Genomic DNA, 27,683 nt, shown 5'->3' on the forward strand with positions numbered 1-27,683 from the left:
AAGCAGCAGAATGGTCCGGTATTCATGACTGAAACAAGCCGAGAGGGTTTTTGTGTACGGTCAAGCAGGTGGAAACGATCGAGAGGCAGAACGCGGTCCTCCAATCTGGTGTACGCACAGAGCCTGCAAAACAGGAATAACACACGGTACATCGTCAGAGAAACTTTCATTCGTCAGCTCCATGTACCGTGGCAACGATGCATTTCCGAAGACATGTTTATAGGACTTTTTTTTCCTTCAATTCCAGTCAGGAATCCGTCCCTGCAGTTTGTCGGTTTTCTTAATGTTCACCCTGTATGCCACTTATTGATTCATGTTTAATTCAAATTGATCACGTGTAACATTAAAATGTTTCGTTGTCGTGAGATATCAGGCTATAGCTGTAGAAGGGATACTTTGTTTTTGGGGTTCCGTGCTTCAGTCGTTGAAAACGGATCCCTTACAGGACCACTTTGTTGTCTTTCCATCCGTCTGTCTGTCCTTGAGTCCGTCTATTGAGACCCCTTTTCCTCAGGAACGTTCCGACGTACGTAGCTGAAATTTATGTCACATACTATGATCCTGGGTCCCTTGGCGATGAAAAACGTTTAAGCTCCTAAGTCAATGAAAGCGGAAAATACGGTCATTTATGTCACATATTTTGACGGCTGCAAACTCAGTTACTACAAATTGTAGAGTACTTTCCGCTGACCTATAATCATGAAATTTGACAAGAAGCAACTTTTCACGGTGCAAGTAAGGAAAAATATCCTAAAATTTTTGATTTGTGATTATATCACAAGAAAAAAATATTTTTTGTCATTTGTTATCCATCTGTCTGTCTGTTTGTCTATCGGTTAAAACCTTTTTTTTTATCTCTCAGGAACAGGTAGACTATCAAGTTGAAGTTTGTGTCACATTCTAAGGTCGATGGTTCCTTGACGGCGTAAAAAATTGAAGACTCTACGTCAATGTAGTCAAAAGATCGGCCATATACACTCCTGGAAATGGAAAAAAGAACACATTGACACCGGTGTGTCAGACCCACCATACTTGCTCCGGACACTGCGAGAGGGCTGTACAAGCAATGATCACACGCACGGCACAGCGGACACACCAGGAACCGCGGTGTTGGCCGTCGAATGGCGCTAGCTGCGCAGCATTTGTGCACCGCCGCCGTCAGTGTCAGCCAGTTTGCCGTGGCATACGGAGCTCCATCGCAGTCTTTAACACTGGTAGCATGCCGCGACAGCGTGGACGTGAACCGTATGTGCAGTTCACGGACTTTGAGCGAGGGTGTATAGTGGGCATGCGGGAGGCCGGGTGGACGTACCGCCGAATTGCTCAACACGTGGGGCGTGAGGTCTCCACAGTACATCGATGTTGTCGCCAGTGGTCGGCGGAAGGTGCACGTGCCCGTCGACCTGGGACCGGACCGCAGCGACGCACGGATGCACGCCAAGACCGTAGGATCCTACGCAGTGCCGTAGGGGACCGCACCGCCACTTCCCAGCAAATTAGGGACACTGTTGCTCCTGGGGTATCGGCGAGGACCATTCGCAACCGTCTCCATGAAGCTGGGCTACTGTCCCGCACACCGTTAGGCCGTCTTCCGCTCACGCCCCAACATCGTGCAGCCCGCCTCCAGTGGTGTCGCGACAGGCGTGAATGGAGGGACGAATGGAGACGTGTCGTCTTCAGCGATGAGAGTCGCTTCTGCCTTGGTGCCAATGATGGTCGTATGCGTGTTTGGCGCCGTGCAGGTGAGCGCCACAATCAGGACTGCATACGACCGAGGCACACAGGGCCAACACCCGGCATCATGGTGTGGGGAGCGATCTCCTACACTGGCCGTACACCACTGGTGATCGTCGAGGGGACACTGAATAGTGCACGGTACATCCAAACCGTCATCGAACCCATCGTTCTACCATTCCTAGACCGGCAAGGGAACTTGCTGTTCCAACAGGACAATGCACGTCCGCATGTATCCCGTGCCACCCAACGTGCTCTAGAAGGTGTAAGTCAACTACCCTGGCCAGCAAGATCTCCGGATCTGTCCCCCATTGAGCATGTTTGGGACTGGATGAAGCGTCGTCTCACGCGGTCTGCACGTCCAGCACGAACGCTGGTCCAACTGAGGCGCCAGGTGGAAATGGCATGGCAAGCCGTTCCACAGGACTACATCCAGCATCTCTACGATCGTCTCCATGGGAGAATAGCAGCCTGCATTGCTGCGAAAGGTGGATATACACTGTACTAGTGCCGACATTGTGCATGCTCTGTTGCCTGTGTCTATGTGCCTGTGGTTCTGTCAGTGTGATCATGTGATGTATCTGACCCCAGTAATGTGTCAATAAAGTTTCCCCTTCCTGGGACAATGAATTCACGGTGTTCTTATTTCAATTTCCAGGAGTGTATGTCACATATTTTGATACTTGCAAACTCACTCTTCAAAGCCTATAGGGAACTTCCCGTTGACGTAGAATCATGAAATTTGGGAAGAAGCAAGGTTTCGCAGTACAAGTATAGGAAATAATGTATCTGTAATGTTTCAAAACCCTTGGGAACTACTGTAGGGCTTTTGATCTGGTTTTCAGTAATAAATGGAGTGATTCACGAGCAAGGTTTGTGTATATAATTGACAAGTACTTCGTGCTAACTGTCTGAGCTATGATGAAATGAAATCTCCTGCCGTTGTGAAACCGATGCCTTTGGCATCTAGCAGTGATAGGCGTAAGGTCACCCGGCTACCGCGCTGACGGTCTATTCCTACGACACGTACGGCATCTCCAATGCTTCCAAGGAAAGTAATACCGTCCTTCCTTTATTTGGGATGACTTCCCGATATCCCATAAAATAGCCATCGAAGAGTTCCACAGAACAATTCGACATTACGTAACAACAACAGTCTTACTATTGGTTGTACTATTTGCTTCTCAAGCGACTTCCGTCAAATCAAACCAGTAATTTCAACAGGGACGAGTGCGGGCGAATTCAATGCATCTGCAATTCCTACTTTGCATAGCGTGTTAATATGACTACGACATGAATGAAATTAATCAAAAATTACAATAGCGAAATCGAAATTACAAAAAACGTTTGATCATAAAACTTAAAATTAAAGCTCTCTCAAAAGTCTTGAAATTACGGGGACCAGTATCATGCCACTGCCGGTATCGATGGCAGACAAAAATCGATTCCAGGGACGGATGAACTATCTATATTCATAATTATGCTTCTGCTGAACCCTCGTTGCGGAAATCCTACTCGCGCTGAAAGGGATCTTTTTTTTGTGACTTTCGTAACGATGAGTAAGAGTTTTTCTACATTTTATTGTTTTTAAATTCTATCTGTTTTCCAAAGGACACTTCTAACCGCTTTCAAGTACTCTATATTCTTATATCTCACAACGAAAGCACTCCTACCATTGTTATAAATGAATGGATGTAGACGAATTCTCGGACATTATATTAGTCTTATCACGCTTACTGTTATCAACGATTAGGGTACTTATGAAGTAGTTCTGTGACACACATGTCGCCTTGTCTTCTTTGTCAACACTTCCAATTTGAATGTCAAATGGTTCTCTGAAAGTTCGAGATCGTGATGCTCGTATTCCAAAAGCGGATTCAGCTGTTTGGCTGGCTCGCGAAACTTACCTCAAGATGCAGACAGTTTTTCTTTCATTGCCGATAGATATTTGGCCATTATAATCTCGTAAACCTTGTGCAATTGGCTCCAATCTTTTAAGGACGTGTTTCATATCAGAAAACTCAGACGTCTAAGAGAATTAACCTTGAGTTTTTCTCTTGTTTATGAATCTGCCTTACATTTTGATTTCTTCCGTTTCGGAGTGTCATACAAAAACATCACTTTTCCATTTCCTCAGCAGACTCTGAAACGAAATCCAAGTGTTAAGCCTTTGCTTGAGAAGTAAATACTGCCCAAATAGTGGCTTTGGAATTATCTCTCAATGTGAGCACATGCTATGTCGTAGTTTCCCCCGCTCCGCGCTGCGCTGGCATACTCTGCATAGCCTATGCCCAGTGAGGGCCCCTCCTTATAGTGTCATTAAAAAATTTAAAAAGGGATATGGATAGGTTAAAGTCAGATATAGAGGGGATTAGTGAAGCTTGGTGGTAGGAGGAACAAGACTTCTGGTCAGGTGAATGCAGGTTTACAGATATGATGTCAAATAACGGCAATGCAAGAGTAGGTATAACAATGAATAAAAAATTGGGAACGCGGACAAACTACTCCTAACAGCATAGTGAACGCATTATTGTAGCCAAGATACACACGAAGCCTACGCCTATCACAGTAGTACAAGTTTATATGCCGACTAGTTCCGCAGATGATAAAGAGATTGAAGAAATGTATGACGCGATAAAACAAATTATTCAGATAGTTAAGGGGACTGGAATTCGATAGTAGGAAAAGGAACAGAAGGAAAAGTAATAGGTGAATAGTAACTGGGGGGAGGGGGGGGGGGGGGGAAGGAATGAAGGAGGGAGCCGCCTGGTAGAATTTTACAAAGACCATAACGTAATCATAGCTAACACTTGGTTTCAGAATCATGAAAGAATATTGTATACGTGGAAGAGGCCTGGAGACAGTGGAAGGTTTCACATATATTGTATAATGGTAAGACAGAGATTGAGGAACCAGGTTTTAAGTTGTAAGACATTTCCAGGGGCAGATGTGGACCTTGACCACAATTTATTTGTTATGAACTGTAGATTAAAATTGAAGAAACTGCAAAAAGGTAGGGATTTTTAGGACATCAGACCTGCATAAACTGAAAGAACCAGAGGTTGTAGAGAGTTTCAGAGCAAGCATTAGAGAACGGTTGACAAGAACAGGGGAAAGAAATACAGTAGAAGAAGGAGGGTAGTTGGGAGAGAGAAAAGGGAACCACGTGTATGAATATCAAGAGCTCAGATGGAAAACCAATCCTAAACAACGGAGGGAAAGCAAAAAGGTGGAAGAAGTATGTAGAGGGTCTGTACAAGGGCGATGTACTTGAGGACAATATTATGGAAATGGAAGGGGATGTAGATGAAGATGAAGTGGGAGATACGTTACTGCGTGAAGATTCAACAGAGCACTGAAAGACCTAAGTCGAAACAAGGCTACGGGAGTAGACAACATTCCATTAGAACTACTAGTAGCTTTGGGAGAGCCAGTCGTGCAAAACTTCCACCTGGAGAGCAAGATGTATGAGACAGGCTAAACACCTTCAGACTTCAAGATAATATAATAATTCCAATCCCAAAGAAAGCAGGTGTTGGCAGGTCTGAAAATTACCGAACTATCATTTTAATAAGGCATGGTTGCAAAATACTAACATGAATTCTTTTCAAACGAATGGAAAAGCTGGTAGGGGCCAAGCTCGTGGAAGATCGGTTTGGACTCCGTAGAAATGTTGAAATACACAAGACAATACCGGCCCCACGAATTGTCTTACAAGGTAGATTAAGAAAAACAAACCTACGTTTCTAGCATTTGTAGACTCAGAAAAAGCTTTTGACAATGATAAACAGAATACTCTCTTTCAAATTCTGAAGGCGCCGGCGTCAAACACAGGGAGTGAAACAAAAGAAAAATTAGGAGTAGAAATCAAAGTCCATGGAGAAGAAATAAAAGCTTTGAGGTTTGCCGATGTCACTGTAATTCTGTCAGAGACAGCAAAGGATCCGAAAGACCAGCTGAACGGAACGGACAGTGTCTTGAAAGGAGGATATAAGATGAACATCAACAAAAGCAAAACGAGGACAATGGAATGTAGTCGAATTAAATAAGTTGATGCTGAGGGAATTAGTTTAGGAAATGAGACACTTAAACAAGTAAATGTGTTTTGCTATTTGGGGAGCAAAATAACTGATGATGGTCGAATAGAGAGATATAAAATGTAGATTGGTTATGGCAAGGAAAGAGTTTCTGAAGAAGAGAAATTCGTTAACTTCGAATATAGATTTAAGTGTTAGGAGGTCTTTTCTGAAAGTACTTGTATGGAGTGTAGCCATGTATGGAAGTGAAACATGGACGCTAGTGTAGACAAAAAGAGAATAGAAGCTATGGAAATGTGATGCTACGGACGAATGCTGAAAATTAGATGGGTAGATCACGTAACCAATGAGGAGGAACTGAGGAATTTGTGGCACAACTTGACTAGAAGAAGCGATCGGTTGGTAAGATACGTTCTGAGGCATCAGGGGATCACCAATATAGTATTGGAAGGATGCATGGAGGGTAAAAATCATAAAGGGAGACCAAGAGATGAATACATTAAGCAGACTCAGAAGGATGTAGGTTGCAGCAGTTATTCGAAGATGTATAAGCTTACACAGGATAAAGTAACATGGAGACCTGCATCAAACAAGTCTCTGGACTGAAGACCATAACAACAACATTGTTCTAGGCATATGTAAATACCTGATGCATCACATCATAATTTCCGTGATGCAGATGATTCTCTTCCAACTGTAGCATAATGCATGGAGACCTGTAGTGAGTCGATAATTGGGGCAGGGACTGATAGTTGACTCACATGTGTTCGACCACCGTTTTTTCCGTGCACTATTTACAAATCGAAAAAGAAAAAGTGGAACTGACGGAAGTGCAGGAAATACTCTGCGCCACACCCCGCAAGGTGGTTTCGAAAGAATGGAAATAAATGGAATACACGGTTACATAAAGAGATTCCTAACTATTTGTTATCAGGCTATAGAAGCAGTATCTCTTACAATCTCTGTAGCCCGGAGACAGTTCTCTAAAAATAAATCGTGACATGGAACTGCAGGCGATGCTAGTGGCAGCGAGTTATCTTGTGCTAATGTGTTACAGCACAATGCAAATAGTGCATTAATATAATACTATTTGTCCTTGAATGCACGCCGAAAATCGCACTAAAACTACGCATTTCTCTTCGGATGCGTGCTGGTGTGCAAATAAAATGGACCAGCACCTGGTCAGTATTTTGTTTGAAATTGCGTGTAACGTACTGTGCAAACGTAGAGTCTGAGGGGTTTCTGAAGAGTAGCTGCCGTAATGGCACTGTGGCCAAGTGATCAACACCGTTGCATGTCAATTTGTCAGCATGTGTTCGATGCCCCTTTCGAGTTCCTAGAATATTTCACCCGAATGGGCCATACGGAAAACGTAAAACGGTCTCTAAAGATGAACGCGTAGAGTATGAGGGATTTTTGAGTGGTAGTTCTTGTTACGACGTGGCAGCCATGTAGTTAAATGCATTAAAAAAAACAAAGTGGTTAAATGTACAGGCTCGCAATTTGGATGTCCGATTTCGAATGCTGCCGGTTGTATCGTTTTCTTTTTTCCTTGTCTGTTATTCCTCACAATGTTAAAACATAAATTATAAAATTTAAATATATTTAAACAGTTCAATTTATACACGGTAAATTAGTACATTCAATTTAGTTACGTTTACTAACCTTGAAAGTAAAAAGGCTATGGACAACCACATGGTAGCACATTGGTAAAATTTTGCATGAGCCGCCACTGGATGATGCCATTCTTTAGCTGAAAAAACAGCATCCAGATAGTTATTTTACGTGCTATAGAGGAGGTACGAAATGATTTTACGGGAGAAAAATTTGCTAGGTCGATCGCTTTCCGTCTATAGCAGATACAAGCAGGCTCGCTAGCTATTCTGTAGTCTGTTACCAACAAAATTTAGTAACGTCTATTTTCTCCCCTGTATCAGGTATATACGTGTACAGTTCATCTGAATTGGCTGGTTAATAAAAACCAGTAAATTTCCAACCCTAATTCTTTAAAGAATCGAACTCCTATGTATAAAACGGCATATGTCGCGAACTATATGCCATACAATGATATGATTCTGGAAGTACATTATGTCATATATATGGATGCTGTCCGCAAAATGAGTTGCAAATAGAGCTTGTACTAAATAAGTAATTAATTAAAACGTCATGCCTGATGCTGCAGTCATTCTGTATGAATAGCGAAAATGCAATAAGAGATATACTTTTTTGAGAAGCGATGACAGAGAGAAAAAGCTTCTTAAAAGTTTGAAATTATGAGTAAAGTTTCTTGGAATTCACTAATTGCTCTCATTCACAAATACTGGATGAATGTATCCTGCGTAATTTGTGCTCTGTTAGTTACGCTGCCTCAAGATGATGTGTTGGTAAATGTGCCAACACCTTGTAGATAGAGGCGGCCTAAATGCACGCTATCTAACGCAGACGGGCGTGAATTCTGGAACAGGATAAGTAGTGAATTCTAATAAGAAAAGTATGCAGCTCCTCGAATACTTAACTTTATTCTATCCTTGTGGTACATCGCTCTTGATAATACAAATAAGACTATCTTCTGATACGGTTAATGGCGCCTTGCTAGGTCGTAGCCATGGACTTAGCTGAAGGCTATTCTAACTGTCTCTCGGCAAATGAGAGAAAGGCTTCGTGAGTGTAGTCGCTAGCAAAGTCGTCGTACAACTGGGGCGAGTGCTAGTCCGTAACTCGAGACCTGCCTTGTGGTGGCGCTCGGTCTGCGATCACACAGTGGCGACACGCGGGTCCGACATGTACTAAATGGACCGCGGCCGATTTAAGCTACCACCCAGCAAGTGTGGTGTCTGGCGGTGACACCACACAAGACATCCAGTTTCCACTGCAAACATGACTCATTTTGTTCAACTTTTAGCGTAGTACTACTGCTATTAATGAGTAAAATATGACAGCATTTTAAATTTTTAAATTTGGTTCGTGCTTGTATGAAACATTGTAAACCAAATATTTATTGGAACTGGAAGCTATCTGCAAATTGATTCACTGAATCCTCCTCCTCCATTGACCGCCTCCTCACCGAGGGAGCCCTCATCTACAATCAGCGGCATAAGGTGGACCCCTCCCGTTCCCCAGTCCAATCCTACCGCTGCCAACGCTGTCTCACCTACAACGACCACGTTACCTCTGCCTGCAAGAACCCCCCTACTTGTCCCCACTGCAAAGCTTCCCACTTCCTCAAGCATTGCCCCAACCTCACCTCTCCCCCCTCCTGCAACACTTGTAATGAACCCCATCCTACCTACTCCTCGAAGTGTAAAGCGAAACCTCCACCAGTAACCCCTGAGCTCACCGTCCCTGTCCGTCCTGTTGATGACCCCATCCACCCCAACAACTCGCTCCGCCCTCCCCCTACTGCTGAGGACATCATCCGTTTCACCACCATTGTGCTCCAAAACATCCACCCCTTCCAGCGCTCCCACAATCGCCCTCGCTGCCCGTTCCATCTTCCATCTTACCACCTATGCCACTTACTCCCACAACCAGGCCCACTTCACCTTCACCCCCCTCACCACCCTCGTCTAACTCTCCACTCCCATGGTACAACAACCGTACCGTATCCTGTACCACAACATTCGCTCCCTGCCCACCCACAAACTCCTCTTCCTCCACACCCTACGTCAGCACCGCGTGGATGCCTTCGTCCTCAATGAAACCTTCCTTCAGCCCCGTATCTCCGTCTCCACTGCCCCTTACACCCTACATCGCACCGATAACCCGTACCCTCTGGCACGTGGCGGAGTTGCTATAGGCCACCTCAAGCACCTCCCAGTCCGGCCCCAACCTCTCCTTAACAATCCTGCCGAGCATCTCACCCTCAGCCTCTTCTTCCCCGCCCTTACCATCACCTGTGCCACCATTTATGTCCGCCCTCGCACCCCCATCCCGTACGATTTCCTGGCCCACATTGACCGCACCTTCTCCACCTACGTGATTGCCGCCGACCTCAATATCCACAGCCGTGATCCTGCCGACCTCCGGCGGTGGCATCAGTTTCTCACCACTCTCCAGGGAGACCTGGTTCCCCTGCCCCAGCACACCTGGCCCGAATCCAACACCACTCCTGATGTAGTCCTTGCCTCTCCCAACCTTCTTGGGCGCATCACCGCGGATGTCCGTGACCTCATTGGCAGTGACCATGCTCCTGTCCTCCTCACTATCTCTAACGGTCGCCATCCCCGCCACACTCCTCGCCCTGACGTCCCTCCTAAACTTGTCCATGATTACTCCCATGCCAACTGGGATGCCTACCGGGATTCCATTCACACCCAGGTTGACAGCCACGACCTTACCCTCCAGTCTCCTGATGACATCTCTCGCACTGCTGCCTTCCTGCACCAGACCTTGTCTGACGCCGTCGCCACCCATATCCCCACCAAAGCCATCCACCCTCACCGCCCTGCCCTGCCTCCACAGGCCATCCTTCTCCTTATGGAGTCCCGCCGCCTCTACCGCTCTTTTCTCCGCACTCGTGACCGGGATACACTTACCCGCCACCGGCAATTACAGCGACACATCCGCAACCTGCTTGTTGCGAAGAAACGCCGAGCCTGGCGCCAGACATGTACACACCTCAACACCACGCTCCCCATCAACTCTTCCAAGTATTGGTCTGCTTTCCACCGCCTTACTGGGAACCACCCCACCCCCCCAGTACCCTCTCCTCCTTAATGACCGTCCCTTTCCTGACAACCTCAGTAAGGCCAACCACTTTGCCTCCCACCTCTCTGATGTTTTTTCCATCCCAGATGATCCCCACTTTGATTATTCCCTCTTCCCTCATGTCGTGGACCGTACGGATACCTCTGTTCCTCCCCTTGCTCCTAGCTTCCAGTACTTGGGCCACACCCCACCATCTGCACTTAACACTCCCATCACTACACAGGACATCAGCCTCACACTCCGCACTAAACGCAACACTGCTCCCGGCCACGACTGCGTTACCTACCGCCACCTCAAGCACTGCCCTCCCTCCTTCCTTTCCCTCCTTGCCGCCCTCTACAATGTCATCCTTGCCACTGGCTTCTATCCCGACCTGTGGAAAACCTCCCGTATCCTGATGTTCTCCAAACCCAATAAGCCTCCATCTGATGCCTCTTCCTATCGTCCTATCTGTCTCACGTCGGTGTTCAGCAAGCTCTTGGAATCCATCCTTTCCCGGCGCATCCATCTCCACCTCCAACAACACCACCTCCTCCCAAACACCCACTGTGGCTTTCGACCTTCCTTCTCTGCTGATGACCAACTCCTCCGCCTCACTCATCTCCTCTCCCTCCAGCTTAACTCCCGTCGCTCCGCCATTTTTGTCTCACTTGACCTTGAAAAGGCCTACGACCGTGTCTGGCATCCCGGTCTCCTGTTTAAACTCCAAACCTACGCCCTTCCTATCAACTACATCCGTCTGGTGGCCTCCTTCCTCTCCCGCCGCCCCTCCTACGTTACCATCCATCATGCCAATTCCCGCACCTTCTACCCCTCTGCCGGTGTGCCCCAGGGCTCTGTCCTCTCCCCTCTCCTCTACCTCCTGTACACGGCCGATATGCCCCAACCCCCCCCCCCTCCAGTGCACCTCTTGCAATATGCTGATGACACCGCATTCCTCGCCCTCGCTCCTACCCTCCAACGGTCCCAACGCCTTCTCCAGAATCACCTTGACCTTTTTGCTGCATGGTGTAACCAATGGCTCCTGAAACTAAATCCTTCCAAGACCCAGGCAATCATCGTAGGTCGTACCACTCGCACCTTCCGGCTCCTGGATTTCTCCCTTACTGTCTGCGCGCGTCCTGTCCGTCTCACCCCCACCCTCACCTACCTTGGCCTCACCATTGACCGTCACCTCACCTGGATCCCTCATCTCCGATCCATCCAATCCAAAGCCCACAACCGCCTCCGCCTCCTCAAACTCCTCTCTGGCCGGACATGGGGGTTGCACCCCTCCACCATCCTCCACACCTACAAATCCTTAATCCGTCCCATCCTCTGTTATGCCAGTCCTGCCTGGATATCTGCCCCCCCCAAATTCTATCAGTCCCTCCAGATCCTTGAGCGTCATGCACTCCGCCTCGCCTTCCATATCCGCCTCCCGTCCCCCACGCGGATCCTCTATGATCTCATTCCTTTCCCCCATCTGCTCCTCTTCCTCGAACATATCCGCATCCTCTACACCTCCCGCCGTCTTGAACCCCCTCACCCCCTGGTTGCTCCTCTCCTCTCCCATCCTTGCCCCCTGCCACGTCTTCACCGTTGTGTCCCCCCTACCCTCCATCTCTACACCCTCCATCTCCTTTCCCAAGGTGGCTTCCGTCAGCTCCCCCTCCCGGATGATGCCCTCTCTCCCTCCATTTATCCTTCCTATCAACTCTGATCCTCCCTCCCCCTCCTTTCCTCTGTCCTTTCCCTGGGCTCCCTCTTCCCCCCCCCCCTTCTGTCCTGTTTCCTCCCCACTACGGCTCTCCCTACCTCCCTTCTCCCCCCCAGTCCTTTTGTATTCCCCTCCTCTGCCTACCCCCCTCCCTGTCGCGTCTGCCCCCTACCCCTCTTATGGGTCCTCATCCTCCATCAGCTCCTTTCCCGGTTCCCCCCCCCCTTCGCTTTTACTCTCCTTTCCCCCCTTTTTGTTTTCCCATCTCCTGTCCAGTTTCCCCCCACCTGCTCTCGACTGTGGTGTCACCTTTGCCGACTTTTTCGTGCTGTGTTCTAGTGCCTATTCAGTGTTGTGTTGCGAACAGAAACCATGCTGTCGCTGGGTGTGAATTTTATATACTTTACGAACAGAATCCAGACTGTCGCCGTGTTTTTTTTTAACTGTCTATTGTTTTCCCTGTCTGCTCCGTATGTATTTTTATTCGCTTCATCATCCCTCTGTTGCTTGTTTTAATTTCCCCATTTTCTTTTCACCTTGTTACCCACTAAGTCCCCGATTTTATCGCCTGTTTTTTATTATTATTTATTCTCCTGCTCTTTGTCAGAAAATCTGTAGGCTGCAGAGCGGCGTCCTAAGCTGCTGCCAGCCCGCCCCCTTTGGGGGGAATTGAAATTCAATAAAGAAAAAAAAAAAAAAAAATCTGCAAATTGGATCGTGCTCCAGCCAAGATCGGTGTCATGCATCTCGTACTTGGGGAGCCAGAAAAAGCAATGGCTCCGATGCAGAGTCCAGTGTTCTGGAGGCTATTTTCTAAAGGCCCTCGTAAATGATCAAAATTGTTTGACAAAATTACCCTTTCATAGCCACGGATTTGCCAAGCAAGCCCGTACACGTTCAAACAACGTTTACCAGTTTAACCTCACTTTTAAGCAGACGCTATCCGTCCTCGTAGGTATTTTGACAACAAATCTAGACAAACCAGTGCTGGCGTTGACTTTGTCGCTGTGTAGAAAGAAGAAGAAAAGAGAAGAAAACAAAACCATGGTCCGAAAAACGACTTAAAATGAGAGATTCGCTCATGAATATCTGCTAAAGTAAATATTACCCTCAGAACCCGATGATTACATCAACTTTCTTGAAATGGATAATGATTTTGAAAGCTTATTAAGGCCCTCTTAAAGGAGCAAACTTGTCTGTCAGCTTCACTCTCATCTAGCCACGGATGTGTCAAATAAGCCCTTACACGTACGAAGAAAGCTTGATAATTGACCTTATTTTTGAAGAAGCTGTATAGTGTATTTTGGCCCTAGTGGGAATGGCTACAATGCATTTGTGGCAGCATGGAGAGTTCCATCAAGCCACTCTCCTGACCGAAGAGCGCAAAAACAACACTGATTCTGGAATTGTGTTTAAAGAAGAGTTCCATCAAGCCACTCTCCTGACCGAAGAGCGCAAAAACAACACTGATTCTGGGATTGTGTTTAAAGAAGAAGAAAACAAGACGCCGGCCCAGGGAATGGTTCAAAATGAGAGTGAAATATACAAGTGAAAATGTGTTAATGGAAATGTTACATTCAGAACGTGATGATTACTTCAACTTCCTGCTGATGGTCAGTGAAACGTCCAATAACTTGTTTAGCGAAAAAGAGGAGACAAGTATGCGAAAATTTATTCCCTTCTACTTGTTCCTCTAAGAAAGTTCTTTAAAATATCACAACGTAGAAACATATAGCTGTCATAGTCCGTGGATAAACCGAAGAACTTCGATTTCCTTTATTTCATTACACTTCCGCTTGTATGCGACTGTATGCGTAAAATACTGATATTGTTCATAACCTTTTCATGCGTAATATATGGCTGGGAAAGATGGTATGCCTCTACCATTTTCTAACACTTTTTAATAATTTTTTCAAAATGCGGGGCCACAGTCATAATACATTTCTTTTAAAGACAGTACCGCCATTAGACTGTTGTTTATTTATGACAGTGTGCCATCTTAGGCAATTTATAACACTTAAAACACTTGATAATGGCACTCTGAAGCCGTAATCATGATTGTGTAAGTGTTAATGTAACACTGTAAATAAACAACAGTCTAATGACTTCAAAGAGATCTACCATCTTGGTAACTGTCAGTGCTATTTTGTTTTTATACTTGACCATGATTGTAGGAACTCACGATATAATGAGATAAAATGTAATAAAACAATTTTTCACTAAACATGTGCAGCGAAACATCTTCACAAATAACGTCCACCTGCTTGCCAAACTTCCCCTTAATCAAAATTTCTCTCAAACACGTCAGACACGATCTATGCTGGACAAACACGTCAAACAGCTTTATACTCAGCTTTGTACAGCTTGGCAAGCATAGTTGGGTTTGACAAAATGTTTGATCGTTGAGGTAGCATTAATGTCGTCATATAACGCAACTTTAAATCGATTTTTTGCATTCCATTTTGTATTACCATTTATTATTGCAGCTAGGTTCATAACTTCCTTTGTGACACAAGACCCTAGTTACCTTTCGCGGATAACTCTCTCACTGAGTACGACTCCCGTTTGCTTCAAAGGTTCTATTCTGCAAGTAGCTTTCTCGTACTTTCAGTACTTCGTGGATCACCTGCATATCTTGCCGTATCCCAACAATTGTTTTCAGAGCGACTTTGGCTCTTTATTCTGCAACTAAGCAATGTCTTACACATATCCTCTATTACAGCAAGGTGATAACTTGTGTGAAGTATGGGCAGTAGAAGAGAGGTATCGTTGTGACTGAAACAGTAATGGATCATTCATTTAGTAAGAGCGTAGACCACGAAATATTTTTCATTGCAGAGTCACAGATTAATTCTGAATAAATTGCTACTTTGTGGCTATGCCGTATCTCGGTGAAACACGCTCATCCAGAAGTCTGATACCACAATGTGCGCTGGAAAGCTTCTGTGAAATTTGCTCGAAATCAGGCGAAATCTCTCGGCGGGCACCCACACTTGGCGCGGGACACTATTTTCTAGGCGTCCTTACGTGCTTCCTGTGCACACAGAACTCCAAAGTGCAGCGTGCCGCGATCGACAGGCATACTAGAGACATTTCCCAACACACCTGTGCAAATCTTTATGGGAATTTAACTGTGGTTTCCATTTCACCTCTGACAGGAACTTAATGGACACCCCTCGTATTAGCAAGCCACCCTGGCTTCGTAAGGGTAGCATTAATTATCTATGGCCAGACGACTTTTCTGTGGTGGGGTAGAGGAGCGGTAATAAATTACATATATAAACCTTCCTCTAATAATTATATCTGTTAGTGAAAACCGTATGAAAATCCCTAGTTTAGTTGCTGAGATTAGCCTTCATATTCAGATAGAAAAACACGGCGGGGTACATCATATTTCGACCAGTTAATAGGAAATATTTACAAATTATGTACGTAAATCTTCCCTGTGAATCAGTCTTTCTATTAATGTAAACTTTATCAAAATTATGCAGCAGTTCCTGAGATAAGTTTTCACATATGGATGGAAAAGCCTGGAGGAAATTATATACATATACATAGACCTCAGTTAATAATAGGACGGCCGATTAATAGTGTGCTTTCAGTTGTTTAGCCGAGCAGTTGTTTCCATTTATGTGCACAACCTTTCGACGACCACCCCAGTCCCATTCTTCAGCTCTGGGAGCGTATAACTCCCCTCTCCGTGTATTAATTCTGAGGCATAGCAGATGCTGATATGACTGTGACTAATTTTACAACAAGATGCATTTTTGACTTTACAACATTTTGTATCATTCTTAAAGCATGTTTTCTTATAACGATGTTTGGAGACTCATATTTTTATGTCATGTTTGCCTTCGTTTAACCCTTTCTCAAAATCCTGCAGCAGTTCCTGAGATAAGTTTTCACATATGGATGGAAATGCCTGGCGAATATTGTATACATATATATGGACCTCAGACCTGTTCTGTTTGGGTCTATATAACCTGAAATGGTTGTAATTTCGTTTCTTATTATTTAAATATCAAAATAACTTCCTGAAATTTTGTGACTTTGTCTGAAAATGCAAGGGCAGTATGTGGTTAAAAAACTTTTAAAATATTTTAAGTCATCTGGTCATAAACCTTAAGAGTTACACACGTAGTGTTGGGGTCACAATGACCAGACATTAATATGATTGCTCTAAAGTCAAATGCTTTCTGGTTGTCTCATATTTTATAATAGTAATGACTTTCATTCTTCATACTTATTCTCAACATTCAACATGTCAACAAAGGCGCTGCGTTTATAACAATGGACTTGTCATTACGACTTGTCAAATGTTCGAATTATTCATTGTTTCTGCTCAGTTTGTGTTCTCTGTCGTTTGTGATCGGTCTAAATTGTGACATCATGGCAGTTACATCATTGACTGACGCTGAGTTGGAAGAATGAGTAAACAGCTCAACAGGCGACGGATCACTTTCCGAGTTCGAAGACCATGCTAATAATGCGTCTGAAAGTGTGTGTTCTGATGACATTGATGACAGTCCACAGCCTATTCAATGTAGTGTTCAGACTTATATTTCTAAAAACGGGATCACAGAATGGCAGTCGCAACCACCAGAACAACACGGCCGCTTACCTGCATCGAACGTCATCAAGAGTACCCCAGGAGTTACCAGGTATGCAAGCAGAAGAATAAGTGATGTAAAAAGTTCATTTTCAGTATTCTTTTCTGCAGCGCTTCGGAATGAAATAATAGATATCTCAGATATTGAGGGAAACGAGTTTATGGTGAACAATGGAAAAACAATGATGATTTTCTTTTTCGCGTCTACTTAGGACTCCTATTCCTTGCGGGTGTATATCGCTCGCATGAGAAATCTACGTAAAGTTTGTGGGATAAGGAAACTAGGCGGCACATATTTCGAGCAACCATGTCCCTAGAAACATTCTGTAAAATATCGCGAGCGTATTGCGATTTCGTAAGACATCCACAAGAGAAGAAAGAAGATGTACTGATAAATTCGGCGCAATTCGCAGTATCTGGGGGAAGTGGTTAGAAACCTTCCTAAACTGTGTAATCCAGGGAAAAATGTGACCTTCGATGAGCAGCTGGTAGCATTTGGAGACCATTCAAGCAGTACATCCCAAGCAAATCGTCAAAACATGGGATCAAAATATGGACTCTGTGTGACAGCAAATCTTCACATGTACTGAAAGCCCAAATTTATACTGGAAAGGAGAATGGATCAGCTCCAGAAAAAAAATCAGGGAATGCGAGCAATTGCTGACCTTACCTCTGATTTGTGAGGTCAGAATGTAACTTGTGACAGCTTTTTTTAATGTTAAACAATTTGGACACCTGCCCCTGACAAGGAAACTGATAATGTTAGGAACCGTACGTAAAAATAAGCCAGAGCTTCCACAAATTGTGACCAACAGGGAGGGTCATAGCTCTTCATTTTGTTTCACAAATGGTATTACGGTGGTCAGTTATATTCCTGAGAGAAATAAGAATGTTGTACTAATGAGTACTCTCCACCGTGGTTGGGAAATAAGTGACAGTGCTGATAAGAGGCCAATAATATTTCAGATTATAATTCAATCAAAGCGGCTGTAGACACACTCGATCGGCTTACAGGTACATATAAATGCAAACAAAGAAACAATAGTGTGGTGTCACCGCCAGACACCACACTTGCTAGGTGGTAGCCTTTAAATCGGCCGCGGTCCGTTAGTATACGTCGGACCCGCGTGTCGCCACTGTCAGTGATTGCAGACCGGGCGCCGCCACACCGTAGGTCTAGAGACACTTCCTAGCACTCGCCCCAGTTGTACAGCCGACTTTGCTAGCGATGGTTCACTGACAAATTACGCTCTCATTTGCCGAGACGATAGTTAGCATAGCCTTCAGCTACGTCATTTGCTACGACCTAGCAAGGCGCCATTATCATTTGCTATTTATCTTGTGATGCATGTACCGTCAGACCGATGTTCACCAATTATGGATTAAAGTTAAGTATTCCAACAGCTACGTACTTTATTTGCTAGACTCAAATCCTTTAACTGTTCCAGACCTCACGCCAGCCTGCGTGAGCTTAAACGCGTGCCTTTCGGCTTCACCTCCTATTGGCTTGGCTGTCTTGCCAAGTCAAAACAAATAGATGGCCCATTTTAGTTTTCTGCAATATTTGTGATGTTGCTGCTTGTAATGCATATATCTTTGGAATTCGATTGTCCCTACTAACTCGAAGGCAAGAAGACTGAGTAGATGGAGAATAATTTTGGAGGAACTGGTTACAGAGCATATTGCACCAAGGAAGCATTTTCCAAGAACAGAAGATTCTTCGAGAATGATCAGGAGTATCCAGGAACCTGAAGGAGTGGCAGGTGTGGCTAAATCAGCAACAACAAGAAACTCTTCTGAACGTGCACGTTCTAAGTTCTGTCCTTGAAACAATGACAATAAAACAAACACGTGTGTGGAAAGTGTAATAAACATGTATGCAAAACACACACTCACCTACTTATCACCAAACTGCAGGGAGTAAGAAGGAAACAATTTCATATGGGCAGACGGACAGATGGTTGTTGAGATTGACTTTTTGGTGGAAATGTTTGTTGTTCCTAGTGTACCCTGTATGAATGTTAAAATAATAAATTTTCTTTAGACATGCTATGTGTACTACCTTTATTATTATTATTATTATCGCTATGGTTAGTGCCTTCGTACAGTAAAAGTGAACAGAACAGCAGGGTTCTGAAAACCTATTACTTTGTGTTTTAGTCTTCCTGCTGAGAACGTTGATTACCACAAGTGGAAAGTTATAATTCCACTCACCAGTTATCAGCAGGGAATTTCGATCTTAACCAAAGATGCACGTTATGTCACTTTAACAAGTAACAGCTATATCTTTTAAGTGAGGATAATTATATAGCGTATTCTGATAATTCTATCACAAGATTTGTGCTTGTGTATCTCTGAAGCAATGTAAACTATACAGAATATTTAAAAAGCATTATAATTTATTGCTGCCAAGCCTAATTGATTATCCAAATTTAATAAAAATGCAATCATTCTTCGATGTCAATTATTCTACATTATATGTCATCTGTGAACAAATAGCGACATGAATCGATTGTACGAGTTATCGTTGTAAAACTTTTGTATCTTTGGTTCATGTTACTCTTTCACGTAGGGAGTTGGCTGTGGGCTGTGGAGGAGAGGAGTCGGCATTAACTAGTCCCTGTTGTACACATGTGCAAAAAGTGTTTCTTTGTTATTTAAAAGTGAGAAATACACGGTATACTGACTTCAACTGGTGTTTAGTTTTAAAGGAGTTACATATATATATGATTACATAATTATGAGAATATGATGCATCTGCATCATTGATGATTTTTGTAGGAGGAATTATGATTGAACTTCGAGATCAAGAAGAAGATTAGCATATTGTTCCTAAACGCTTTCGAGATCCAGGCACCCACTTGGCAAAATAATACCCCATTTATTTTCAGCACAATGAGCAACAGTAACTACAACTGCAAGAATCAATTATTTACAACTATTGACTTTCCCCACGTACAGAGTTAACGAAATAGTTCTAACACCCATGTCCTGCGATTAATCTTAATAGATTAGATTAGATTAGTTTTCCGTTCCATAGATCCGTTCTGAGGAGATCTTCGTGGATGTGGAACATGTCAATTTTTTTAAGCTGAAATAACAATACTAATAGTATGAGTATATACAATACATCTTTTTTTAAGCTGAAATGACAATACTAATAGTATGAGCATATACAATACATCATTTGTTTCTATTAACAAATTCGTCAGTGGAGTAGAAGGACTTGGCCCCTGATAAGTCTTTCAGGCTCCTTTTAAACTGATCTTTATTTGTAACTAAATTTTTTATGTTTGCTGGCAAATTATTGAAGATGTGTGTTCCTGAGTAGTGGACCCCTTTTTTGTACTAAAGTAAGTGCTTTTAACTCCTTGTGCAGATCATTTTTGTTCCTGGTATTGTATGTATGAACTGAACTGTTTGTTGGAAAAAGAGATATATTATTTAGAACAAATTTCATTAAGGAGTAAATATACTGAGAGACAGTAGTTAGTATACCCAGTTCTTTGAAGAGGTTTCTACAGGACGTTCATGAATTTACTCCACAAATAATACGTATTACACGCTTTCGGACTCCCAAAATATTATACCATATGACATTATGGAATGAAAGTAGGCAAAGTATGCAAGCTTTTTCATTTTTATGCTGCCTATATCTGCTAACACTCGAATTGCAAATACAAATTTGTTAAGGCATTTCTGCAGTTCTGGAGTGTGCTCCTCCCAACTGAATTTATTATCAAGTTGTAATCCCAGGAATTTAAGACTGTCAGCCTCTTCTATCTGCTCTTCTTCATACTTTATGCACATGCTGGGTGAAAACCTCTTACATGTTCTGAATTGGATATAGTGAGTCTTTTCGAAGTTTAATGTCAGTGAGTTGGCTTTAAACCATTTATTAATATCCATGAAAATATCATTAGCAGATCTTCCTAGAACTACACTCAACATACTATTTATTGCAATACTTGTGTCATCTGCAAACAAATCGAACTCTGCTTCTTTCAGTGTAACTGATGAGAGATCATTAATGTACACAAGAAAAAACGATGGCTCTAAGATGGATCCTTGTGGGACACCACATGTAATTTCTTCCCGTTCTGATGATGCCAATGCTATGTCTGGTATCGAGCGATAGAATTGTGATTGTATTCTATGACGTCACTTATTGAACAATATACCACTTATAGGCAGGACAGGATAGCATTTTAAAGCACTAAATGGCGCAACGATTTTCTTAGAGTTTCAGTGTGCCTTTAAACTAGGCATGACCTATCACTGGTATGAAGATTCGACAAAAACGACACGTGATTCAGTTTCCATGTTAAACTGTACGTTATATTTGCTTGGTATGATTAATGGGGTAGGTAAGGTACACACATGTAACCAAAATGTGGTCTAGTTGAAAGACTTGATCCAGACTGTTGAGGAGGGCCGTATAAGCGATACTCGCGTTCGAACGATCTCGATATGTCCTAGTAGACCGCAGGGCTCGGTACAACATCGAATGCTGCTGGAACAATCACTTGAGATTTGGCACACACGGAGCAGAAGCAAGCGATAGCGAGAAACTAAAGAATTGCCAAGACGACAAATTATAATTCTGCCTGAAATTTGACAGTTTCGTGAAAAACAGGTGGAAATGATAATAAAAACTAACACTGAACAAATTACTGTTTTAGTTGAACTAGTTTTCGATAATAGTTATCATACAATATTAGCGGATACTGTACATAAACAATTGTGGTGATATTTTTATATAAAGTTAACAAAGGTGAAACTACCGTCGTTCAAAAATATTACTCGAGTCCGAAGCCAATACAGTATTTCATTTGGTTATTAGAAACTACAGTAATTTACCAAGTGAGTTAGAAACGAGTATTTCGATCCCCGTTCACATATTAACGTGTGAAAATATTAACCAGTTTTAGAACAAGATGGTAACATTCTCATGTTGAATGCTTAATAAATTAAATAAATCATATTAAATTGACTGAGTGCTATCGGGAGAATAAATAATAGTGGCAAGACCAGTTGTGTGAAAAGTAGCAGCAGACTACTTCAGTTATTTTTCAGTTTCAACATTTTATTGAACAGGAGCAGCAACATTTTTAATCCTTCATGAAGCGTTTATTAACAATGTGTCACAGTCGTAGTACATACTTTTGGCGACTGGTTTCGAACCAGCTGGTTCATTCTCAAGCCTGGCCTACTGAGGCTGCAGTGAAAGTGACTGATCGTAATAACAAACATCAAGATGTCAATACATGCTTTATAAGATGTTCGCAGATGACTGTCAGAAGCAACATGTGCCCCTAAGCAAGGGACTCCATCTCGATTCTGCGTTGCTTGGAGGTGACATTCATCTGCGAATATTTTATAAAGCATTTATTGTCATTTAGATGTTTGCTATTAAGATCAGGCGCTTTCACTGCAACCTCAGTAGGCCAGGTATGAGTCGCCAAATATATTGTAACGTCCCAACAGAAAAAATATGTATAACATTCACATTCAGTGTAACCTCCCAACAGATAAATTCCGAAATCTACCAATAATAAAATGTGACTAACCTCTCAATAAAATTGTGGCTCACTTATAACCTTTCAATAATTGACTGTGAATTTAAACTAGTAAATTTTGGACGTCAGCAGTGCTGCGTCATGGCCCTGAAAGATCATTCAGAATAAATTGAAAATTCTTACCTCAATGAAGTCGCCGGATAACGCGTATATATCTGCTCCTATAAGAAATTTTTCTGGGACAGGCCAGTGCAATGCTGGCCGCTAGATTTGTCATGTATAAAAGGAAACGACTGATTTTTCTTTACGATAATCGGGATAACTATGGATTGCATAAATTAACAAATTCTTTAAATTCAGATGAATGTTTTCAAAAAGTTACTTTTATAAAAATGATTATTATTAAAAGATTTTTTAAAACATTTACATGGGACTTGATAAAACACTAGTGCAAATTTTGTTGTAACAAACTACATATGGGCGCGGCTGCTCTTACCTTATATTACATCGCTCTGGCACGGCCATCGCTCCCCACGACCGGCCCAGCCAACTCCATACACACGACTGCTAGCTATTACTTACTCCCACGGACACTGCTCTTAGTGCATACAACACTGCTCTCTGGTCTGAGATTCTCTTATAGCTTACATATCGCAGGCAGCCTGTGATTTTTTTGAAACATTTCCATCCATCGAAATTACATCTGTTCTACTGTGCTAGCACTTAGTCATGGACCTCTTACAATACGAACTGCAACTGTGACAGATTGCTAATTAACGCTTCATGAAACTTCAATTATATTTTATCATAAAGTTCGAGAATTACTCGCATTCGGGAGGACGGCGGTTCAATCCCGCGTCCGGCCATCCTGATTTTGGTTTTCCGTGATTTTCCTAAATCCCTCCAGGCAAATGCCGGGATGGTTCCCTTGAAAGGGCACAGCCGACTTCCTTTCCCATCCTTCCCTACTCAGATGAGACCGATGACTTCGCTGTTTAGTCTCCTCCCGCAAACAACCCAACCCAACTCGAGAATTACATTAAATTGTGATTGTGATCATTTATTTTTTTATTAGTGGTTGTGTTTACGAATGATCTGAACTCTTTAAGATACTGGACTACTTGTTTCACCGTTATTCTTATGACTAAAATCCATAATATTTGAACATGTCACTGAGAAAGTACCACTAAAAGTCACTAAATCGCTCTATGGATGATTTCTCAAGATAACTTGTTTGGAGTGTTAATGATGTTCATGGTGCTTACGTTTGAGAAGCATGTAACATTGAAGAAGTAGCTTCTATTCAGGTAGAGACAAAAGTGGAGCTGTTTCGGCTGTGCGTGACGAAACGGCTGTGTGGTTGCAGGGTGAGCTGGTGTCTCTGGCTGCATACAGCTGTGGCTGGCCTGACGCCGACGCCAGATTCCGGAAAGCCTCGCTGCTGATCATGGCGAGGGCGCAGAGGGCGCTCAGACTCACCGCCGGCGGCATCTACCCCATACAGAGGGCCACCTTCCTCTCGGTAAGAGTTTAACTACTGTTCGCACTGTTTGTTTTGCACGTCACAGCATTAATTCTCTGTTCTGTTTCGTCATGATGCCACACCTTGACGACAGTGTGGTCCTTAGAGACGGACCAGTAGCTCAACTGGACAAGGGCTCCGCAGGTAACATAGAATGGTTCTTTCAAAGGGGCAGTTCGAATATTGAGTTTAGAAAACGACGAAGAGTCAGTACATGATCCTTTCAAAATTCGTGTCCAGTATTTATCATTACTCCTCCCTTTGTAATTGGTTAACAAAGGAGCTGGCAGTGGCAGAAAAATGGATAAATTAGGTTAGCACATAAGTTCGCAGCGTTTTTGTTTTGCATGCTGGTATTCTGGTTGCTATGGGTTTATTCATTGATTGTCAATTTTTTTTGTAGTTCACTGTTGCTATTTGAGTTTACGTATTATCATTTTGTCGTTTGGAGATTGCGACAGGAGCTTCGGCGCAAAAAAGAATGGAGCGCCAAGTGGAGAAATCGTAACACTGGCGATATATTCTTCTGTTTGAGTTCAGTAGAGGGGTGACAGCATTGAAGGCAGCCAGAAACGTATATTCCACGTATGAGAATAATGTCATTGGACAGAGCACGGCAAGAAATTTTTTTTCTGTTTTAAGGAACATCTTTTTTACATCAGTGACTCTCCAAGTTCAGGAAGACCTTCAGGGTTTGATGAAGATCGATTAAATGCATTAATCCACAATACCCCACGTCAGTGTACTCGAGAACTGACAAATGTGATGAACTGTAATCGTTCCACCATTGTGCGACATTTGCGTGTAATGGCGAAGGTTCGAAAATTGGGTGTGTAATACTGCATGCTTTGAGCCAAATGCACAAAAATCAGCAGGTAGCCAAATGTGCACCCCTGCTTGCTCGTCGTCAATTGGGTCGTGAATAACACCGACCAGTCCTATCCTTCACCGTTACTGGTGACGAGAAATGGTGTGTGTATGCAAACATAAGGAAAAGAATGTTTGAACCCAAAGAAAGGTGCAACTTCCCGTGTAAAGACCCACGCGCACCCAAAAAAGATAATGTTATGCAGTGTGGTGTATTACAGATTTCTTCTCCGAGCTGTAACCATCACTACTGACATGTATTGTCAACAACTGAGACGTCTTGCACAGTCCGAGAACAGCGACCAGGAAGACTGCGTGAAGTGACACTATTCCATAATAATCCCCCCCACCACTCTTCTAGACTGGCAAAAAATACGATACACGAGTTGAGTTGGGAAGTCATTCCGCACCCACGTTATTCACCTCATCTTGCACCCCCAGGTTTTCACCTTTTCCAGTGTCTATTGAACAACCTTCAAGGAACTTTCTTCCCGGATGAAAAGGGCACTCCGAACGTGACTTAACAAGCTATTCGCCTCAGTACCACGTAATTTCTACAGTCGCGGCATCGAAAAGTTACTCCATCATCGGAACCCTGTTGTAAGTGGCTACGGACAATGTATTATTGATGTGAAGTCTGTTATATGTATTTGTCGTCTTTATTAAACTTACGGTTAACGCTACGAACTTGCGCACTGACCTAATGAAGTCAGTACTGACAAAAATCTAAGAGAAATATGAAATGAAATGAGAAGTATATTAACCAAAAATAAAAAGTTTTATGAAGTTTTTTGTGAAAGTACACAGGTCGTTCAACAAATAACCCTCCGTGATAATGCCACTCCAATGACTGCCTTTTTATTCACAGCTAAGTGTGAGATACACAGGTTTCGCCACCTATAACGAACAATGACAGAAAGGATTCTCAATTGGTCTCAAGAAGCTCTAACAATTCACGTGAAATGAATCTTGTGGTCTGTTGTGAGCCTTCGTGGAACGCATTTGAACACACCTTTGAATAACCATAGGCCTCAGTCAATGCACACGCAAATTCAATGTTTACCTACAGCAAATTGTCGAATTATGAGGCGCTCGTCGCCGCGAATAATGGTATCCGTGCAATTCACTGTGTCGGGAGCAGTAGCTGTGCTAGCACGCACCGAAAGTGGCCCATCAGGGATGTCAGTTGTTGCTGTTGCTGCTCTTTCTGGCGGTTTAACTCTCTTTACTCATCGCCCAAAAGTAGTCCTATCAATTACCTCATTGCGATACACTGCACAGTAACATTTTTGGATGTTCTCCGCTGTTTATTTTTCCACAAGCATGAATTCAACAACAGCACACCGGCTGTAACTCGATTATTGCAGACACCGTTTGATTGTTCACTACGTCACTTTCACCTGTTTAAATTGTTTGAAACTTCACACACGTGTCGAAGAAACATCATATTTCAAGCACCTAGAGGGAAGTATTCGTATATGCAGAGACTGGACAGAAACATGGAAACACCGCGAGAAATACATGTTTGAACATACATACAGGTGGTGTCATTGCCTGTAGGTTACGCTGTAGTATTTGAGCACGAGAAGCACCTGTACAATGTTCTCCTTGTGTTGAAAGTGTCATTAGTGGCCAGCTCAGTGTTTTGGGTAGTTGTGAGTGCATCATTTTGAAGCTAACTCAGTTCGAAATTGGGCAGATTGTTGTTGCTCACACCGTAGGTGTCCAGTTTTCTCTCAGACTGTTTCCCGACGCATTTCAGATCACTTTTATGCTCTTTTCCCATGAACAAATCGTCAATCATTGGACGCTGCATAGTAACTGCAGTTAATATTCGGGACCTCTACTGACTTACCCTTTTATTGCCTTCTTTTCGAATGGACGGCACAGTTGGGAGCCTACCAGCTACACAGTCCTTTTAAGAGGGACGAGACAACATAAAAGCTTCAGAATTGGAGGCAAAATCGCCGCCTCAGGTAGACAGACCAGCATTCACGTCCATTCGTGTCCCCGATCCCATACTCTTTGGACATTACATCTTACATGCACATAAACCTTCCTTGTGAATCAGTCTATCTATTAGTGAAAACTTTATCAAAATACTACAGCAGTTCCTAAGATAAGTTTTCACATATGTTTTTTCCGTTTAAAACAGACAGCCTTTTAGCAAGATAAGGAATATCAAGCGGTGTTGCTTCCCAGAGATGGCTACCATGTCGACTCAGGAGCGACATCACAAAATAACGTTCAATTTAAATTTTTAGAATCCAACATTCTGGTTCATGCTCATCCGCCTCCACGTGTCGGGAGTCTAATAGGTCTGTTTGGAGTTCTACGACGAAGTGGGTGAGATTTTCTGCGTCCCTCCTCACCCCACAGCACTACTGGTTGGAAATACAAAAAATGCGAAAGAGTAGGAGATTGTTTAACAACTGTACTTGAGTTTTACTGGATGGAACTCGCAATGTCTGTAATGATTGGCAGGTGGGATTCCTGCTGTGACAAAAAGAGTGAGGTTAGAGACTGTCTAGAAAGAAAACAATACACTTCAGCTGGTTGAAGAGAGAAAACTTCATTCTAGGTGATGAACGAGCACTCTCCATGTTAGGAGTTTTGAGGGTAATGACTTCTTGTTAGGATTCTAGGAAACAGTGGATGCAGACTTGTTGCTGGACGAATGATGAGGTGAGCCTTGTAAGAATGTTGCCTCTTGAGAACGCATTGTAAAGAGAGAACTCAACTCAGTCTCCAGCCGACGTTGCCAATGCTTTCTGCATTACGCTAGGAGATGATCGCGATCGCAAATTCCGTAGTGACACGATATTAGTTCTCTCTCTTTATGGGCCAATTATTCCGTTTTAATATTTCGCAGCCAGCTAGTATTCTTTCAATAGGCGTTTCGGCGATCTCATTGATCTTTGATCCTAATTTTCCGTGTTTTGTCTGTAATTTACTAACAATAATTGCAGCCACTGGTCGTACTCGTCTG

The 27,683-nt window shown here is 43.2% G+C and overlaps 1 protein-coding gene across 1 annotated transcript in view; it reads left to right on the forward strand.

Annotated features, from left to right (window-relative positions):
• Window positions 1-27,683, forward strand: part of LOC124613471 (odorant receptor 43a-like) — a 65,701-nt gene that overhangs the window by 30,772 nt on the left and 7,246 nt on the right. The window contains exon 4 of the mRNA XM_047142178.1: window positions 23,672-23,827. Coding sequence (XP_046998134.1) covers window positions 23,672-23,827 — 156 coding nt within the window. The remainder of the gene's footprint in view (window positions 1-23,671; window positions 23,828-27,683) is intronic.

This window comes from Schistocerca americana, chromosome 4 (genome assembly GCF_021461395.2).
Source record: "Schistocerca americana isolate TAMUIC-IGC-003095 chromosome 4, iqSchAmer2.1, whole genome shotgun sequence".
NCBI classification, from domain to species: Eukaryota; Metazoa; Arthropoda; class Insecta; order Orthoptera; family Acrididae; genus Schistocerca; species Schistocerca americana.